Genomic DNA, 21531 nt, shown 5'->3' with positions numbered 1-21531 from the left:
ATGCAACTTAAGCCCTTGAAATTTATGTGCCTTCTACCCAAGCTATTTGATAGTCCTGGAAATTACAAAGGAGGGGGGAATAAGCTGCAACTTACCATTAGAAAGACTTGGTTTCAACCATTCTTTCCTTGGAGCCTGTCTACTAGCTATGTCCTTCTGTACTCAGGAAGTGACAGAGAGAGCTCCTACATAGTGATGATCCTAAGAAAATTAAAGTACACAGCTATCTCTGTGGCAGACTCTCCAAAAGATGATGTTGAGTGGGAATTGGTCACTGAAAATTAGGTCTCTGCAAATTCTGGTGACACATGACCACAAGGCTAAGGTTCTGCTTTTCCTGCTGGCCTTTTCCCTACTTTAATTTCTAGGATCCTTAAGTACCTTGGGTACAAGGCAGATAACACTTCTTGTGCTTAGGTGGCATGCAATGCCACGATTGTGCAAAATAGCTAAGTGAATTGTGAAATTTTATCTTTACTTTCATGACAGGACCCTCAGCTGGGCCTCATCTAGTTTATTCTGGCTGTGTGGCTGAGTATATAGAAAAGTGGTACTTTCACAGAGTGAGCTACATAGATTTTTCATTTAAGCTGTAAGAAAATATTTTTACAGGATGTGAAAGAAAAATACTTGTGCCCTTGAAACGCTTTAGTAGTGTCGAAGTAAATGAAAAATCCCCCAGAACTCTAAACAATGACCATCTGAGCTAAATTACAATTTTATTGTTTTTCAAATGACCAAGAGTTGTGTTTAGTTAAAACTGAACAATCGGGAAAAACTAGGCAAGGTGTTGTGCTGAGATAGTTTATTGATGCTGTTAAAAGTACACAGCAAAAGGGCATTGATACAAGTCACATTTTATGTAAGTTTCCCCACACCATATCCTCTGCCAGGGAGGCAGGCATGTATGTGCATGCCAGCCTATTCTTGCTGAGTTTTAAATACCCATCTAAACACTTCATGTCTGTTATTCTAATCTGTTTTGGACTCCAGGGCTTCTTCCGCTTCTCTTCTCAAACGAGCTTTCTTTTCTAAATTCAGGCTTGTCAGAGTCTCATGTCTTTTGACAGCCTAGAGGGAAACAAAACAGAAGGCTTCAATCATTCCACACCGTGACCAGGCCTACCTAAAAATTTCACCCAAGCCATTGCCCTTCATATTTTTTCTATTTTCTCCAAATGGATCCTAAAGCTAGTGGCTAATCCACTAGGCATAACAGAACATTCCCACCTTCTTTCTCTGAATCCTGAGTCATTTTTTCTCTTTTCTAATTTTTGCTGTTTTTTTGACTCTCAACTTCATTCTTATTACAGACACCAGATTCTCAACTAATAAATCAATGGACAATTGCCCCATCACCTTCCCATTTTCCTCTTATTGATATCAAGATCCCAGCTTGCATCCTACCATCAAACTAATTCACCAAAATATTCTCCAGAGTTAGTAGCAAAGAGAATGGAAACCTCCCACTCATGATGCTCACATTTCACCATATGGGGCCATGATGCTTTTGTATGGCTAACATCAGTACTAGTATATACCAATCTGCTGCTTCCTTCCACAGATCAGCATAGAGGGAATGTTTCTCTTTATTTCACACACTTCCTACTCAACCTGCACAAGAACTCATGAAAATCCATGCAGAAATATAGAAAACACATGAAGAGCTCAAGATACTTTCCTTTGAAAGAACTAATGGGACAAAACCCTGACATTTTAATGAGGTCCTACCTCTCAAACAGGTTCCTACAAAATCCTTCCCAAACTCACAATGCTTCCTGTAAGCTGGATTTCTTCTAAAAGGCAAACAAACCTTTCATCTGCATTTTCTGTGGGATAAAATTAAGCCTTAGAAAACCTCTTGAACTGCTCAAAGCATCAAAATCCAGCCAGATTGCCACCACCTGATTTCTTAACAAGTAACCAGTGGGTATTAGGGAAGTGCTAATCAAATATACCCCAAATTCTGGGACCTCTATAAGCTCATCAAGTTGATTGGATGAACTTCTTCATTAATCCCCATAATAATCTATCATGTTAAAATCTGCTTCCTCCTTCTACCATTTTTTAGACTAAACTCTCCTAGGTTTTCAAAGGAAAAGAGTTGGGTTTTTTTTTTTTTTAGGTTTTTGCAAGGCAAATGGGGTTAAAGTGGCTTGCCCAAGGCCACACAGCTAGGTAATTATTAGTGTCTGAGATCGGATTTGAACCCAGGTACTCCTGACCCCAGGGCCACTGCTTTATCCACTGCGCCACCTAGCTGCCCAGGAGTGTTATTTCTTATTCTTTCCCTGTTTTACTCAAATTTCTGTACTTCAGCTTTGAGGTATGCCCTGACTACCTAAGATGGAACTGCCCTTATGGGAGATTCCAGGGACCTTCTGGAAGAAGATATCCCATGTTGTGGGTAGGAACAGTCTTGTTCCATTGGCCATGTAGCCTAGACAAGCTGAGTTTTTTAAACTATCAGACTGGTGCAGCCATTTACTCTTGTTCCAGAGGTGTCCATGGATGAGGTCTTGTTTACCCATCAGCACAGACACCATGCACAAAACCAGGATCTGGGGTGCAAGCCCAGAAGGGCTTTAGACCTGGAACTTGGAAGGACAACACTACACAGAAAATGAGTTAAACTTCCCTTCCCAGGGAGGATATTTGTTCTTGATGTACCTCTGAAGTAAATATTTCTTTTTCTTCTTCCTTTCTTTTTATTTTTTTTGCGAGGCAAATGGGGTTAAGTGGCTTGCCCAAGGCCACACAGCTAGGTAATTATTAAATGTCTGAGACTGGATTTGAACCCATGTACTCCTGACTCCAGGGCTGGTGCTTTATGCACTGCGCCACCTAGCCGCCCCTTGAAGTAAATATTTCTTTATGAAAGTTAATCTGATTTAAATGAAACTGGGATGCTTAGACCTTCAAAGTCAAAGGAATATAATTAGTGAGGACTTGTGTGGCAGAGTCTAGCTAGATACTATCCAACCCTCTTAAAGGTTCTAGAGAGCTCTAGGGGAGGGATAAAATGTATAATCACTGATACATATATAAACCATGTACAAGCTCTAGTTTAACTAAATTTGGAGGACCTATTTGCAGGTTGATGAATGTTTTAGCCATAACCACACTCAAAGACCACTAGTACATTACAGAAAAGTTAAGATATTTGTTGGAGGAGGGAATACCCATGCTGGCAAAATTATAGATTCCAAAATAATTAAGAATTAATATGCCTGAAGACACAAAAGGTTTGGTTCTAAAAATACTACTGAGGGAAAATTATTTCAAAAGGCTCAAAACAATTGATGACAGATCTGTGGGGAATGAGAAGGCCACTTAAACACTGTTTTGGTAGGATTGCAAAATGTTTGGAGTCTTTTGGGAAAGAAATTTAGTAATTTGTTTTAAACACCACAAAACTGTTAATGATTTTTTATTTTGTAATTTTGGGAAAATTCCACAAGAAAACCAAAAATAAGGGGAAGAGTTCCAAATCAAGTTATTCACAACAGTACTATTTATAATAGTGAAAAATGGAAACTATCTCCAAAATACCACATATGGGGAAAGATCATATTAACTGAACACAACAGAACTTAAGACTTCTAAAGTTTGTCACTTTAGGAGTATGTGGCAGTATGTATATAGGAAGTGCTATATGTTTAAAAAAAAACACTGATTACAACTCAATAAAAGCCATTTTCTTCAACTCATTTTTATAGATGAAGAAACTGTGACAAAGCAAGTTAAGTGACTTGCTCAGGGTCACCTAGCTTTTTAAATGGTTGAGGCCAGATTTGTCTTCCTGATTCCTGGCCCAACACTGTATACACTGTGCCCTCTATCTGCTCAGTAAAAACCTACATGCATGTAAATAATACCAGGAAAGAACTTGGAGGTATTGAAATAATTTAAAGTTAATTAAGCTATTTCTTTTCCTGCATGAAGTTAAATTATTTAGAAAGTCAACTAAACAAGTTTGGAATTTTTCAGCTGAGGTGATGAAAGTTAACTTATTTGCAGTGTGCAAAGTACTAAAGATAAAAATATGAAAAAGAAAAAAAGACTTTAATTTTACAAAACTTTACCTGTGTTCAGCTGAAAGTATCTCCTTAAGGATTTTGACCACCTTCTTTAAGTGATGAAATGTTAATAACTCTCTTTTTTATAAGTTTACAAAATACTTGTCTTCTAACCACTATATTAGACCAAATTGGAAAAATGAAGCATATAGCCAGAGAAAAATGAATTGAACTATATCAGTGAATATTTAATGAAGTTAATAAATGCTAATGTGGAGCCCAAGAGGTAATAAAATATTAATGACAAATTTTAGGGGAAAAAATGCCATTTAAGATAGTTTCACAATGAAAAACCATTTATATATATATATCTCTCTCTTAATGTAATTATATAATTTAAGTCAACACATTAGAACAACAGTTCTTAAACTTTCTGGACTCATGACCCCAACTCCTTTATGTAATTTAAAATTACTGAGGATCCCAAATAGCTTTTTTATGTGGATAATATTTATATTTACTGAAAATAAAACCAATAAAATTTAAAGTATTTATTAATTTTAAAACATTAATAACCCCCTTATAGTTTAACATAACAGTTTGGGAAACCCTAGCTGAAATTACATATAATCCTAGAGTAGACTGAGCTCATAGTTCTAAATTTCCAAAAGAATAGCACTGCAGTTCTCTCCCATGCTGGGCAGAAATGAGTCATAAAAAAAAAAGCAAATTCAATTAGTTATTGTTTTGTACTGCAGTTCTCTCCCATGCTGGGCAGAAATGAGTCATAAAAAAGCAAATTCAATTAGTTATCGTTTTGTTAACTACTACTCTGCATATTTATTCATCACCTCTAAAGTTAAGAAAATTTAGGTGATGGGAGATGTATATGTCTTGGTATCCTTGGAGGTCTGAACCTTCAGATGTCACTAAGCACATTCAGGAATGAGGAAGGAACAAGATCATAAACTTTAGCTCTAGAATCTCTCCCATGTCCAAATCCTGCTGGGGGTCAGAACTCTGACTGATGGAAAACTGAGTCATCTTTGCCTGTGACTACTACAAGATAGATCCATTTTGTTCCACAAGTCATCAGAGAAAATAAGAAGATGCAGAGGAAAATCTACACTTACCTGTTTTCCCTGAAAAACCATAATTATGCATCCCAATATAGTCAGGGCAATCATCATGTAGCTGATCTTCACCCGAACCCTGTTCTTGGCAGCATCAAGCATCTCAAAACTAACAAAATAAGATCAGGTCATTTAATTTAATTTAACTTGCACCAGGAAACATGTCAGGCCATTTTATATCAGAGAATCCTAGAAACCCCCAGACCTAAAAGGGACCTCAAGTCCCAACTCTTTATTTAAAATATTAATACTTTTTATGGCATCCCTGATAGGTGGCTATGCAGCCTACCCTTGAACATCTCCAATAAAGGAAAAGCTTTTTGCCTTACAAAACATTCTATTAAATTCTGAGCTGAAGAAATCTTAAACCCTCTTATTTTACAAATAAGGTTAACATATTCAGAGACAGACAGGCCAAATGTCACACATGAAGTTAAAGAAGAGGGAACTGAAGCCAAGTCCTTTGACCTCAGAACCAGCATTTAATCCATCACACCATTGCTGCCTTTTCTTTTAAAGTTCACCTACATATAACTTTTAGTTGGTATTTCAATACAAAAGACCATTCTAATTAAGTAAAAAAATCATGGCATCTAGAGTTGGAAGAGATTTTAGTATATAATCTAACCCCCTTCCTAATGGACAAATCACCTATGCCACATTTCAGGTAACTAGCTTCTCAGTTTCACTGAATACTTCCAATGATGGGGAGTTCATTGCTCATTCCATTTTTAGACTGCTCTTAAAGCTAGAAAGCTCTTCCCACTATTAAGTTGAAATCTTCCTTCCTATAATTTCCACAAATGGTGATTTTCCTGTCTCTTCTTTTCCACAAAATGACATCTCTGACATTGTGGGGAGCAAAAAAACCAGTTCCAATAAGGAGAATAAGGTTAAGGGGCCTCCATTTATTTTCCAGTTATATAAATAAGCAGGATATTCAGTAACTATATAGAAATATCGATAAAACAACAAAGAGAAATGTCTTTAATCTATAGTTTATTTCTGCAAGATGGCATGTGTGCATATTTTGGACTTGCCTAAATATGGATTTGTATCCAATGATGCCAGAATTATGGGTAAGTCTGTGGTCAGTTATTTGGCAGCAAATACACAAGCAACTTCTACCCACTGACCAATGAATGTCCTCCAGTTAATGCTATGCTATGATATTCTGGCTGTCATAGGAGAAATGTCAAAATAAAATTATAGAAAAAGAGCAGGTAAGGAAATTAAGATTAGTAAAGGTAAGGAACTTTTCCATAATCTTGGATAAATTCATGATGGATTTGGGTAAGAATCTAGGTATTGGTTCAATTCTTTCCAAGAGACTCAAATGTGACTATATAAACAATTTAGAGAACATTTAGAGAAAGCAAAACATTTCAATATAACTCCACCCACAATACAAAACATCAATACTGTATGATCCCAGTCTAAAAGGAAGCACTTATATTTACAACGTTCTTTAAATACATTTGAAACTACGTCTTCTTGTAAGTGCATAGGCATTTATTTTCCTCATTTTATAAAAGAAGAAGGTGAGCTCCATTGAGGTTAAGTAACTATTGTCCCTTGGCTGTTTTAAGTGTCAAAGTCAAGACTGAAAACCAGGTCTTCTGGAGTCTATTATTCTTCCCACTGGACCAACATCTACCTTGAACAATTGGCTTAGACAAATGAGACCTGGCTATTATTTAGAATGATCTGCTCACTGGTTCAAAAACCAAAACTAGTTTAACTATAAGATGGTTTATCCTAATAAGTATTTTCTCTTAGGGTAAAGAGAAAGAAGGATAAACAAATGAAACCAGGCAGGAGGGAAATACACAGTAATCATAACTGTGAATGTGAATGTAAAAACACATAGCAGACTAGCAGATTAGAAACTAAAGTATAACAGTATAGTATTTCAAGAAAAAAACTTGAAACAAAGACATGCATACACAGAAAAAGTTAAAGACTGGAATGATATCTATTATGCTTCACCTGGAGTTTTAAAAAAGGCAGGGATATTAATCATGATCATATAAAACAAAAGCAAAAATAAAACTAATCAAAAAAGATAATCAGAGAAACTACATTTTGCCAAAATACCATAGACAATATCAAAAAAATTTTGAGCAAGTTTCTCTGATAAAGACCTCATTTCTGAAATATGTAGGGAACTGGGTCAAATTTATAAAAATAAGAGTCATTCCCCAATTGATAAATGGTCAAGGGACATAATTAGGCAGTTTTCAGAATAAACCAATGCTATACATAGTCACATGAAAAAAATGCTCCAAATTACTATTGATTAGAAAAATGTACATTAAAACAACTCTAAGATACCACCAATCAAAAATGACAAATGCTAGAGGAGATGTGGGGAAAATGGTATAGTAATGAACGGCTGGTGGAGCTGGGAACTAATCCAATCATTCTAGAGAACAATTCAGAACTGGGCCCAAAGGGCTATAAAATCAAGCAAAAAACATTAATAGCAGCTCTTTTTTCTTTGTGGTGATAAGAATTGGAAACTTGAGGTCATAAGAATTGGAAACTTGAGGTCATGTTTGATAAGTTGGGAATGGCTGAACTGTGGTATATCATTGTTATAAAACAATACAAGGGGAGTGGTTTCAGAGAAACTTAGATCTATATGAAGAGATGCAAACTGAAATGAATTCAACTAGGAGATCTTTGATTGACAACAATGATCCAAGATTATCCACTTATATTTTAACAATTTGTTTTCCAATTATATACAATAGTAATATGTATGCATCATTTTTTGCAAGGCTCTGAATTCTACAATCCCCCCCCCACTGAAGGCTGTCTGATAGTCTCTACATTGTTTCCATGCCATATATTGACATAGATTGAATGTGATAAGAGTAAATATAAGAATAAACATAAACCCCCTCCCCACCAAGAAGATGAGAAATCTCAAGAATAGAGAGAAAGGATGGAGCCAAGATGGTGACAGGAAAAGACCCTCTCTTAGGTGCTCTCTCTCAAAACTCATAAAATAAGGACTCTAAATTTTTGAGAGACAGAACCCACAGAGGGATCCAGTGAGGCAATTCTACAGCCCAAGGTAACCTGGAAAATAGAGGAAAGGCTCTGCTCCAATGGGGTTAGGGGGCAGCCTGCCAGAGTGAAGGAACTTTACCCTCCTGGAAGCAGCTCCAGGGCACCTGGGAGCCATAGCTCATGGCAGTGAGGGCAGTTTCCTGCCCTATACTCCAGGGAGCACTGGGCAGAACTTGGAAGATCAGCGGTGGGGGGGGGGGGGTGCACTTTGCCAGAGCCAGTACATGAAACCCATCCCTCAGGGTACTCAGCGAGCACCTTGGCCACTGTAGCCCAGATCCAGGAACCAGAAACAGCCAGTAAAGGGGAAACCCCAGGCAACTGAGCCTTGAGTACTCAGCCTAGGTAGGGGAGTGGACAGAGACTTCCGAGGTCTGTCCTCTGTACCTGGAACAGGACTCTGGGGCTCTGACCACATTCAGATCCTGATAGCAGTCTAGGCCCCCAATAGAACAGCAGGACCCCTCCACCTCAGCCCCCTGGCAGAGGGGTGCGCTTGTGGTCATTCACAGACCAGGAGGGAAGACAGAGCTTCACATACTGAGATCATTGTGTGTGTGTGTGTGTGTGTGTGTGTGTGTGTGTGTGTGTGTGTATGTGTCCCAATAATACTCAAAAGCTCAGGAAGTACTCCAATACCAGGCACAGGCTGGGGAAATGAGTAAGCAAAGAAAAAAGAGGAACACCATTGAGAAATTACATTGTTTATGATCCCAAGAAGAATCAATATACTCAATCTGAAGATGAGGAAGACTAAGCTCCTACTTCTAAAGACTCCAAAAAAATGTAAACTGGGTTCAGGCTATGAACAGAGCTCAAAAAAAAGATTTTGAAAATCAAGTGAGGGAGATAGAAAGAAAAATTGGGAAAAGAAAGGAGAGGTGCAGGAAAAACAAGAAAAAGAAGTCAGCAGCTTAGTCAAGGAGATCCAAAAAAATGCTTAAGAAAATTGCATGTTAAAAACCAGCATAGGTCAAATAGATAAAACAGTTCAAAAAGTTATTGAGGAGAAGAATGTTTTAAAAAGCAGAATTAGCCAGATGGAAAAAGAGATAAGAAAGCTCTCTGAGGAAAACAAATCCTTCAGAAGTAGAATGCAACTAAAGGATTCTGCTGACTTTACGAGAAATCAAGACACTACTTCAAAACCAAAAGAATGAAAAATTAGAAGAAAATGGGAAACATCTCATTGAAAAATAACTGATCTGGAAAACAGATTCAGGAAAGATAATTTAAAAATTATTGGAATACCTGAAAGTCATGATCAGGAAAGAGCCTTGACATCATTTTTAAAGAATTCCCACAGGAAAATTGCCCAGCTATCCTAGAAGCAGAGGGCAAAACAGAAATGGAGAGAATCCACTGATCTCCCCTGGAAAGAGATCCCCCACAAAAATCCCCAGGAATATTATAGCCAAGTTCCAGAACTACCAAGTCAAAGAAAAAATATTACAAGCAGCCAGAAGGGCACAATTCAAATATGGTGGAGCTGAAGTCAGGATCACATAGGACTTAGCAGCAACTATGTTAAAGGCAAAGAGGGCTTGGAATATAATATTCCAGAAGACAAAAGAACGTGGAATGCAACTGAGAATCAACTACCCAGAAAAACTGAACGTCCTCTTCCAGGGAAAAAAGATGGACTGTTTGTTGCTGGCAGTTTTTAGAAATTTCTCTTTGATTTGGGAGTTTTGGAATTTGGCTATAATATTCCTGGAAGTTTTTCTTTTGGAATCTCTTTCAGGGGGTGAGCAGTGAATTCTCTCGATTTCTATTTTACCCTCAGCTTCTAGGATCTCAGGGTAATTCTGCTGCATTATTTCTTGAAAAATGAAGTCTAGGCTCTTCTCCTGGTCAGGGCTTTCAGGTAGCTCAATAAATTTCAAATTATTTCTTCTGGATCTGTTTTTGAGGTCGGTTGTTTTTCCAGTGAGATATTTCACATTTTCTTCTAATTTTGGGCTTTTTTGGAAGAGTTTTATTTCTTCCTGATTTCTTGCAGTCATTGGCTTCCTTTAAGGGAGTTCCATTCTGCATTTGAAGGAATTATTTTCTTCAGAGAGCTTTTTTATCTCCTTTTCCAGCTGGCCAATTCTGCTTTTTAAGGCATTGTTCTCATTTGCCTTTTGTTTTGCTTTTTCCATTAGGCCTAAACTGGTTTTTAACATATTCTTTTCTTCAGTATTTTTTTGTATATCTTTCGCCAAGCTTTAGATTTGGTTTTCATGATTTTTCTGGATCGCTCTCATTTCTCCTCTCAATTTTTCCTCCACATTTCTCCTCAACCTCCCTTAATTACTTTTCAAAGTCTTTTTTGAGCTCATCCATAGTCTGAGCCCATTTTCGATTTCTCTTGGAGGCTTTGGATATGGCAGCTTAAATTTTGTTATCATCTGAGTATGTGTTTTGATCTTCCATGGGACTAAATTAATTTTCTATGGTTAGATTCTTCTTTTTCTGTTCTTTACTCATTTTCTTGGCCCATGACTAATTTACAGCACTTCTAAGGGTTTGGGGTTATTTTTTGGGACACCCCACTGGGAGCTTCATTCCTCCAAGGTCTTATGCTCTCTAGCCTGTGCTTTGATATGTAGATGGCCCCCATACTTCCCTCTGCCCTAGGGCTATAAGGAGGGATCCAGCTTGGTTACTTAGTATGGAGGCCCATACTAAGTGTGGGCAAACAGCAGTTCTACCCCAGGGAGAGCAGAGAAATCTCTACAGACTTCCCTTACCATCTCTGAGGGTGCAGGCTGGTTTCTCCAGATTCTTGCTGCAGATTCTGCAGCCGGTGCTCCTCACCCCACACTCATACTGGTGGAGCAGAGTTCTCTCATCACCCCTTCAAGCTGTTGCTGGTGATCTCTGGGCTGGGCTGGGCTGTACTGGGGCTTTTTTTCCCAACCCCAGGTCCTGGTAAATCACACCTTTCCCGTGGAACTTCTAAGTTATCTTGAGCTGGGAAAATTTATCACTCAGTCTTTCTGTGTGTTCTGCCCCTCTAAATTTTGGCTAGAGTTCTCATTTGTTTGGTTTTTTTGGAGTTTGGAGGGTAGGAGTTCCAGGAATGCTGCCTTCATGCCACCATCTTGGTTATCCACTTCCAAAGAGGATTGATGAACTCCAAGTACAAACTGAAGTGTAACTTTCTTGCCTTTTTTTTTGATGATATGGCTAATATAGAAATATGTTTTGCATGACTTCACATGTAGTTAATATACTGCTTGCCTTTTCAATGGGTAGAAGGAGAGGCAAGAGAATTTGGAATGCAAAATTTTTAAAAACTCAAAAAAATAATTTTTAAAAAGAAAGAAATAAAGAACAAGTATGGTTTCTTTACACTTACGATATTCATGTTTCTCTTTTCTAAGCAAGCTAGAGACACAACCTGGACAAGAATCAGATGATGTTTCCAACTTTGGAGAGTGCTGGTTGCCTAAAAGTGAAAATTTCAGACATTTTTGTGATATTTTTGGCAATGAACAGAGCTCTTTCTTCCAGAAACAAGCATCAATAGCTGTGAGAATGGATCAGTTTCTTAGTGCCTGTATGTGGGTCACAAAATATGTTCCTGTGGAGGAAAAACATTGGTTTTTTTTCCCCATCACATTTGAGAAAAAAACAAGATTCAAAGAGCACTAATTTTCTGGCAAAATGTGGTATATTATTTATCAAAAAGGGCACAGTTTGGCAACACCATAAAGCAGAGATCACTTAATTGCTCACAAGAGAAAAAGGGAAAAATTATTTATGGAAATAGGTTCTAGGAGGTGAATCTGGTCATGTGAAAAAAGGATTAGAGAATGCCAAACAAAGGTACTTAGACTTTTTTGCTGGGCAAACAGGTAAAATCTGATATAAGATGCATTTAGGGGGCAGCTGGGCAGTGGCTAGAGCACTGGCTCTGGAGTCAGGAGGGCCTGAGTTCAAATCCAGCCTTGGCCTCAGACACTTAATAATTGATGCATTTAGTATCCATCTACATAAAATGTAGTCAGAAAATCTCAGAGAATGTTGAAATCTAAACAAAGCGCATTAGAAAACCCCAAGGACTAAGCCCACTCTATTTATGCATGATTTAGAACCGAATGGATTTTCTAAATAATTCAGTCCAGGGGGCTCTTAACCAAAGGTACAAAAATCTGTGGATAGATTTCTGGAGAGACAATAAACTTCATGAAGCTTTGGTTTCTTTTGTAATCTTGTGTATTTTATGAATTTAAAAACATTATTCAGAAGAGGGATCCATAGATTTCTCCAAACTAAAAATCTGATATAGGAAAATGCCCTGATTTTATTTAGGGTTTTTGTTTTTTGAGGTTTTTTGTTTTTGTTATATTTGATGGATTTGTTTTTAAATAACATTCATTTCTGAGTTTATCTTCCTCCCCCCACCCCAGTCACAATCCATTGAGCCTTCCCCTTGTGTCAAAGATTTCTTTTCAAATAAAAAAGAATTATTTTAAAAGTTGAGTAAAATTAATTCAACACACTCATCTGGTCTGACAATATATGCAATACTCTATACCCACATCTCCAATAAAAGGTGGGAGAAGCATTTTCTCAGTTCTTCTATGGGGTCAAGCCTAGTCAATACAATTACACAATTCAGTTTAATTGTATTTTTTCCATTTATATTGTGGTCTTAGTCCAATCCTTCTTTTTTTCTTTAAATATTTCATTTATTTGTTTTTTCCCACTACATGCAACAGTAGTTTTTAACAATCTTTTTAGTTTTACAATTTTTCTCCTTTCCTCCCTCTCCCCCTCCCCCTGACAGAAAGTAATCTGAAATAGGTTCTATGTTTATAATTAGGTCACAGTCATTATGTATGTTATTTTTCTAACTCTGCTTACTTTACTACTTTTGCATTATTTGAAAAATCTTCCCCATTCTCTGAATTCTTTATATTTCTCTTTTTTGTAAATAGTATTTTATTTTTTCCAACTACCTGTAAAGATAGTTTTCAACATTTATTTTTTGTAAAATGTTTTAAAAGGTTTTGTCTGTCTGTCTGTCTGTCTCTCTCTCTCACTGCCCCCAGAAGTCATAAGCAATCTGATTATAGGTTATACATATGCAAGCATGTAAACATTTTCCCACATTAGTCATGTTGATAAAGAAGAAACAGAACAAAAGAGAAAAGCCACAACCCCCCAAAGTATGCTTAGATCTGTATTCAAACTCCATTGTTCTTTCTATGTAGATAGCATTTTTCTGTCATAAGTGCTTTTCGAATTGTTTTCGATTAATGTACTACAGAGAAGAACTAAGTCAGTCATATTTGACCATTGTACAATTTTGCTATTGGTGTGCACAATGTTTTCTCGGTTCTGCTCCCTTCACTCAGCATCAGTTGATGTCTTTCCAGGTTTTCCTAAAATCTGCCTATTCATCTTTTCTTATAGAACAATAAAATTCCATTACATTTCACATACCACAACTTGTTCAGTCATTCCTCAATTGAGGAATTTCATCAATGTTCAATTCTTTGCCACCACAAAAAGAGCTGCTATAAATATTTTGGTACATGTAGGTCCTTTTCCCTTTTTTATGATGTCTTTAGAATATAGACTTAGTAGGTGTATTGATGGATCAAAGGATTTGCTCTGTTTGATTGCCCCTTGGATAGAATTTCAAATTGTTCTCCAGAATTGTTGAATCAGTTTACTGCTCCACTAACTGCTTAGTGTCCCTATTTTTCCATATCTTCTTCAATATTTATCATTTTTCTTTTCTGTCATATTAGTAAATCTGATAGGTATGAGAGTATCACATGTCTAAACTGAATTTCTCTAATCATTGTGATTTAGAGCATTTTTTATTACTATAGTTAGACTGCCTGTTTATATATCCTTTGACCATTTATCAGTTGGGGAATGACTTGTATTAATATAAATTTGACTCAGTTCTCTTTATATTTGAGAAATAAGGCTTTTATCAGAAACGCTGTAAAAATTGTTTCTTCTTTTCTTGGTTGCTTTGGTTTTGCTTGTGCAAAAATTTTAAGTTTAATGTAATCACAAGTATCCATTTTGCATTAAATAATGTTCTTTATCTAGTTTGGTTATAAGTTCTTCCCTTCATAGATCTAACAGGTAAACAAACTATTTCATGCTCTTCTAATTTGCTAATAGTATTCATCCTTTATGCCTGAATCATGTAACTGATTTAGATCTTAGTGTAAGATACTTGTCTATGCCTAGTTTCTGCTAAACTATTTTCCAGTTTTCTCAGTAGTTTTTGTCAAATACTGAATTCTTTTCTCAAAAGATGGAGTCTTTGGATTTATCAATGAATTACTGAAGTCATTTACTACTATGTCTTGTGTAGCAAATCTATTCCACTGATCCACCCCTCTTATTTCTTAGCCAGCACCAAATTGTTTTGATAATTGCTGCTTTATAATATGGCAAGGTCACCTTTCTTTGAATTTTTTTCCCCATTAATTGTGTGATATTCTTGACTTTTTGTTCTTCAAGATGAATTTTGTTAATAATTTTTAGCTCTATAAATTAATGTTTTGGTAGTTTAATTGGTATGACACTGAATAAATAAATTTAGGTAGAACTGCCATTTTTATTATATCAGCTTGGTCTACTCTATGAATAATTAATATTTTTCCAATTTTTAGATAAGACTTTGTTTGAAAAGTATTTTGTAATTGTGTTCATATAGTTTCTGGTTTGTCTTGGCAATTAGATTCCTAAATACATTAATATTATCTATAATTATAAGTTCATATGGGTTTTTTTAGGTTTTTGCAAGGCAATCGGGGTTAAATGACTTGCCCAAGGTCACACAGCTAGGTAATTATTAAGTGTCTGAGGCTGTATTTGAACTCAGATACTCCTGACTCCAGGGTCTGTGCTCTATCCACTGTGCTGCCTAGCAGCCCCTATCTATAATTATTTTAAATGGAATTTCTCTATCTCTTGTTGTCAATATTTAGTAATGATGATATTTATGTGGATTTCTTTTATATTCTGTGATGATGCTAAAGATGTTAATTATTTCAAGTAGTTTTAAGCTGATTCTCTAAGTATACAGTCATATCTGCAAAGAGTGTTAATTTTGGGGTGGGCCTCAGACACTTTGTGTGGCCTTGGGCAAGCCACTTAACCCCATTGCCTTGCAAAAACTAAAACAAACAAACAAACAAAAGAGTGTTAATTTTGTTTTCTCAGGGACTATTCTAATTCCTTCAATTTCTTTTTTTCTTTTCTTTCTGAAGTTAACATTTTTAGGGGCGGCTAGGCAGCACAGTGGATAAAGCACTGGCCTTGGAGTCAGGAGTACCTGGGTTCAAATCCGGTCTCAGACACTTAATAATTACATAGCTGTGTGGCCTTTGGCAAGCCACTTAACCTCATTTGCCTTGCAAAAAAAAACAAACCCTAAAAAAAACCCCCCAATTTTTACAATACTGAATAATAGTGATGATAATGGGAATCTTTGTTTCACCCTTGATCTTATTAGGAAGGCTTCTAAGTTTTTTCTGATTACAGATAATTATGTTTGTTTTTTATAGTGCAGTGATATTCCATTATATTTATGTAACTCAATTTGTATAGCCATTCCCTAATCAATATAGCACCATTATTTTATTTGTTTATTTTTTGTTGCTGTTGTGGGGCAGTGGGATTAGATTAAGGTACTTGCCCTAGGTCACAATAATAAAAGACTGAAAGTAAGTAGAGGCCTAATTTGAACTTCTTCTAACTCCAGTTGAAGTTCTTCTAACTCCAGTTGAAGTTCTTCTAACTCCAGAGTCTTCTGACTCCACTTTGCTACCTATGTGCCCCTCTATTATTTTATAAAAGGGAGATTGCAAATCAACAAATATTTAGAAACAATACTATGTCCCTGCTTAGAACTGTGCTAGGCTTCATGAAAATTAAAAAGTTTAATGTTTCTGACTAATATGGAAATATGTTTAACATAATTATATAACCTATATCAGATTACTAACTGTCAAGGGGGGGAAGGGGGAGAAAAATGTGGAAGTCAATGTTTTAAAATGTTGAAAACTACCTTTGTATGTAGTTGGAATAATAAATAAATTTATATGAAAAAAAAGTTTAATGTTTCCCAATCAAGATGGCTGCCTGAATGAAGGTTGACTACCCAGTTCCCACAAATTTATATTCAACAAACTCACAGACTGATCAAGAATTCCATTAGAAACTAGTAACTTCTATCCCAGAAATGCACAAAAAACTAGCTAAAACCAAAGAGGATACCAGCAAAGCCAGCATCACTCTAAGCTAGAGATGAGTCAGAGACATGTGTTGCCTTCAAGGTTCTGTTATCCTGAAACAGCAACAAGAGTGCTTCCAAGAAAGCCCCAAGGTAGCCAGAAAGCGCCAGGATGGAGACTTTAGAAGATAAAGGATGTGACAATGACCAGAGTGGCATGATGACACTAAAACCAGTAATCCCCAATCCAAGAGGGTTCTAAGGTCTTTAGTACTCTGTTCTCAGAAGGCATAGAGAGCTAAAGTTTCAACACATTGAACCTCGGTGGAAGCTGAATCCAGGAAGTAGAAGCTAGCAAAAGAACTCAAGTGACCCAGACTGAGATGCATGGAGAGATGACCACAACAGTCAAAAGAATAGTAAGGGGTACAATTATGGCATAAAGGTATAATTCAGGAACTGAAGGAGAGATGAGTAAATGAAAGAAAACATGCAACAATATAAATTTCTTTTGGTAGATTTAGAAAAACTTCAAAAGAAGAGTAAGTTCTGTGATTGCAAATAGACATTCAGAAGGAAAAAATGGATTTTTTAAAGAAAGTATGATTAGAGGAAATGAAGCAAGAGATTAAAAAAAATTCTGGGAGGAAAGAAATGGAAATAAAATAAATCCAAAAAGAGAGTAATAAACTGTATTCAAGATTAGACCAAAACAGAAATCAATGTCTCCATGAAATAGAAAAATTTGACAATAATAAAAGATTGAAAAAATTAGAAAAGGTAAACAATATGATATAAAAAACAATTGATCTGGAATACAGGTCAAGGGGAAATCATTTAATAATCAAGGGATTTTGGGGCAGTTCGGTGGTGCAGTAGATAGCACTGGTCCTGGAGTCAAGAGGACCTGCGCTCAAATCTGGCCTCAAACACTAAATAATTGCCCACCTGTGTGACCGTGGGCAAATCACTTAACCCCATTGCCTTAAATAAAATTTTAAAAAATCAATGGATTCCCTTTTTTTTTTTTAAGTTTGGCTATTATATTTCAAGAAATCATATATTAAAACTGCCAAGATCCATTACAATCAGAAAGGAAAGGAAAGATACAAAGACCACCTCCTAAAAGGAATTGCAAAAAGAAAAGTCCCAGGAATGTTAAGACCAAAATCTAGAGCTCCCACATCAAAGGAAAACAAAATATAAGTACCAGAAAGAAGCAGTTCAAGTATGAAGAAATTATCACTTCTACTAAAATTAAAAGGACATCTTGGAAACAATATTCAAAAAGGCAAAAGATAACAGGTTTACAACCTAGAACAACTTACCCCATAAATTAAATATAATCCTACTGATTATGTATTACTACTGTATATAATGTATTACTGTACTATAATGTAATACAGAATTTTCAAGCATATCTGATGAAAAGATCAGAAGAGTAGGAACTCTGAAATAGAAATACAAGTATTCAGAAAAACCTAAAAAGGTAAATTTATATAAATCAGAAGGAACTGAATGTTGATTAAGCCCCTAGAACCTTCAAAGAATACAAAGAGAGTTAAATAAGAAAAAATGGGGAGACGGGGGAAGGAGAAGAGGAGGGAAGGTGTTTTTTCTGTTCTGAGGATTTAGATATGTAAAAGAGAAGGGGTATTAAGAAAAATATACAAGGATGTGAGACTTGCTGTTTCTCATAGTGAGGTGCATGAGAGCAGGAGTACAGAAACATGGAGGAAGGAATGGGGAAAGAGTCTTCAGATGAAATTCATCCTTATCTGAAATAGTCAAAGAAGAATTAAACAAAAACACAACTTGGTATAGATGTATATCAAATTTACAGTGAAGGAAGATAAACATCAGAGAATAAGGCAGGATTAAAAAGAAGGAAGGAAGAAGGGCAAAAAACTTGAATCTAAAGGGTGTGCCTTAGATTGCCTCAGATAGAGAATGGCCAAACAAATTATGGTATGTAGATATAATGGAATAATACTGTACCAAAAAAGCAACAAAACAATTTGAAATAATCTTGAACAGTATGAAATGATGCAGAGTGAAGTGAACAAAACCAGAAAAACTATTTGTATGAGTACAACATTGGGGGGAAAAACCAAACCAAACTTTGAAAGGATGAAGAACTCTGACAATGTAACAAACAAATCATGTTTTCAGAGAGGTGGTTTCTTCATCTTTAAAATGACATGGATTAGAATATCTCAAAGTTCCTTTCCTTTTATATGATTCTGATGAAAGGCAACATCACAGGAAAAAAATGTGAAACTTGGGAGTTTAAAATTCCAGGTTAGTCTTAGCTCCACCAAAAAAACCTCTTCCATCTGATTTGAAAGTCAGTTAAGTTCAGTGAACCTGTTTTATTGTCTATAAAATGAAACTAATATTTCCTTTACCTATTTCAGAGTTGTGAGTCATATAAGACAATGTGAAAATATATCAAAAAAATGTGAAGTGCCATATATGTGAAAGGTCTATTTGTTTTTAAAACAAAGAAACCACCTTTCTGGGCTTGGAGCAGATTTATACAAAATTACACATCAAATGAATGGCATGAGGAGGCTAGAACTCAGGTCTTCTCCCTCCCAGTGATCCTTTCCACAGAACCAAATAATTCATCAATGTCTTGGCAAACAAAAGAAACTGACTTGATGATAATGTACCATAATTTCACTGAGCCTCCATTTCCTCAGATATAAAATAGGGTAAATAATATTTGCACTATTTGCTTCATAAGGTCATTATGAGAAATGTGCCTTATAAACTGTAAAGCCCTAAAGAAATGGGAACTGTTAATATTAGGACTCACTAGGGATGAGAACAAGAGATTGGGAAAGGGAAAGAACAGAGAAAGTTGACAGAAGAAAGGGAAATGAAAATACCAGAACTCCAATTCTACCATGAGACTACATTCAAATGGATAACATGAAGGAGACCATGTACACTATGTAGGAAGAAACACAGAGAGTGGGGTTATGAGTTCTATCCACCACCTTCTTACAGTTCTGGGTTCAGCACTCACGAAATTGTCTCTGGGATATCCTCTTCTCTTTTGAAACGGCCTGACCAAACGATTAGCTTCTTTTCCCAGGGAGTGGGCTTATGTAATGGCACTCTAGTTTTATACAAATCTGTGGAAAAACAAGTAAAAAACCTCACATTATTTGAGTTTAAGGCTCTCATTATTAGATGTGTGTCATTCTTATTGAAGCTGCAGTGTAGTCTCATCACATAGTTTTTAAAATTCTCCATGTAATGGGTAAATTTTTGCATGATTCCAATTAGAGAATTTCTCTGCTTAATGAAAACTTGTGTTTTCTCTGACAGAGACAATAAATAATATTTTGTGGAAAGGTTACCTAAACTTCTCATTTATTGTTGGGCTGAACTGCTTCCAGTGATTAAAAAGCTTTTTTAAATTTGCCACTGAGGGCAGCCAGGAGGTACGTGGACAGAGCACTGGCCTTGGAGTCAGGAGGACCTGAGTTCAAATCTGGCCTCAGACACTTAATAATTGCCTTGTGCAAGTCACTCTTAACCCCATTGCCTTAAATAAATAAAATTTTAAAAAAGGTTTGTCCCTTGTTGTGTTAAGAGTATTTCCTTTTATATATTCTAAATTTATTCAGTGCCTACTTCCATGAGACATCTCGATATTTCAGGATTTAGAGAAAAAAATCCTTAAAAAAATTGATCACCCCTTTCATGAGGTTTTATACTGGATTCACTTCTTCTTCTTCTTTTTTTTTAGTATTATACTTCTTTATTAGATATTTATTTTTAGGGGCAGCTAGGTGACACAGTAGCTAAAGTACTGGCCCTGGATTCAGGAGGACCTGTGTTCAAATCCAGTCTCAGACACTTAAGAATTACCTAGCTGTGTGGCCTAGGACAAGCCACTTAACTCCATTTGCCTTACTAAAAAATAAATAAATAAATAAAAAAAATAAAATAAAATAAAAAGATTTATTTTCATTGTGCTCTTATACTATAGCTTCTCTCTTCCTCTGAATAATCTAACTGTTCTACTACAGTTTTTTCTTTTTTCATTTTAAATTAAATACTTTTATTATAAATTTAAGGGAAAAAATAAGCATTTTCATAACAAAGTATAGAAAAAGAGATGAGTACATAAGAAACTGAAAAACTATTGGGTACAACTTGATTGTTCCTTTTCAATGTATGATAAAGTTATCATGTAACGTCTTTTTTCCCCTTTTTATTCTTATACCTCCCCCAAGACAAAAAATGTACCCTTTGCCAGTGAACTCCAAATTCCAGAGAAAGACATGTCTCCATTGGGAATATTCATGTAGTTTCTTTCTAGAATGAATCCTCTGTAAAGTAAGAGACAATCTCTGGCTAAAGGCCTTCCCATTTTGAATTACTGGTTTGTTTCTTCTAGCTGTGTTTTGTCTTTTTTCAAATAGAGCTAAGAGAATTATCTAGGACCATCTTGACATGAAAACACAATGATTTGTACTGAACAGCTTAAGGTCAAAGATATTTTGTCTGTACATAGCAAACCCTTATTAAATACTCATGGATTGTTTCCAATGTCTTCAAATGATGCAGAGTCAGTGTGTTGTGGTGAAGGGAAAATTGGTCTGTGACAATTAAATTTAGATTAAGAGAAAAATGCCTGATAGATAATTCATTAAACAAAAATTTAATAGTCTCCTGCTGTATGCACAGATATATAAGAGACACTATGCAGGGAAACACAAGATATAGTCCCTTCTCTCTTGAAGGAGCTAATAGTCTTGGTGGAAAGGTAAGTTATGTATGCGTATACTTAAAAGTTAAAACAAATAATACAATGTCACAAAACAACATGATTCAAAAATTAAAGGAGTTCATAGGAAGCAGAAATCACTTCAGGCTAGGAGGGTAATGGAAAATTTCATGGAAATAGTTGTCCCTACATGAACTTACACTTCAGGTCCTAAAATATGAACTGATAAAGATGATGAGGAAGGCATTCAAGATGAAACCAATGGTATAGGTTTGGAAGCAAATATGCTTCATGCTGTGACATAGAATTCAATTTCGTTCCACAGGCATTGATGAAGAGTTCTATATGGGCCAG

The 21531-nt window shown here is 35.9% G+C and overlaps 1 protein-coding gene across 2 annotated transcripts in view; it reads right to left on the bottom strand.

Moving 5' to 3' along the window:
• Window positions 1-790: 790 nt before the first annotated feature.
• Window positions 791-21531, bottom strand: part of FAM162A (family with sequence similarity 162 member A) — a 40036-nt gene continuing 19295 nt past the window's right edge. For both annotated transcript variants that reach the window (XM_074214650.1, XM_074214649.1), the window contains exons 3-5: window positions 19465-19573; window positions 5153-5261; window positions 791-1071 (exon numbers count right to left, since the gene is read on the bottom strand). In XM_074214650.1, the coding sequence (XP_074070751.1) occupies window positions 973-1071; window positions 5153-5261; window positions 19465-19573 (317 nt within the window). In that variant the 3' untranslated portion in view covers window positions 791-972. The remainder of the gene's footprint in view (window positions 1072-5152; window positions 5262-19464; window positions 19574-21531) is intronic.

Source organism: Macrotis lagotis, chromosome 1 (assembly GCF_037893015.1).
Source record: "Macrotis lagotis isolate mMagLag1 chromosome 1, bilby.v1.9.chrom.fasta, whole genome shotgun sequence".
NCBI lineage: Eukaryota > Metazoa > Chordata > Mammalia > Peramelemorphia > Peramelidae > Macrotis > Macrotis lagotis.
The sequence above is the reverse complement of the archived record's forward strand: the minus strand, read 5'-3'. Positions and strand labels throughout refer to the sequence as shown.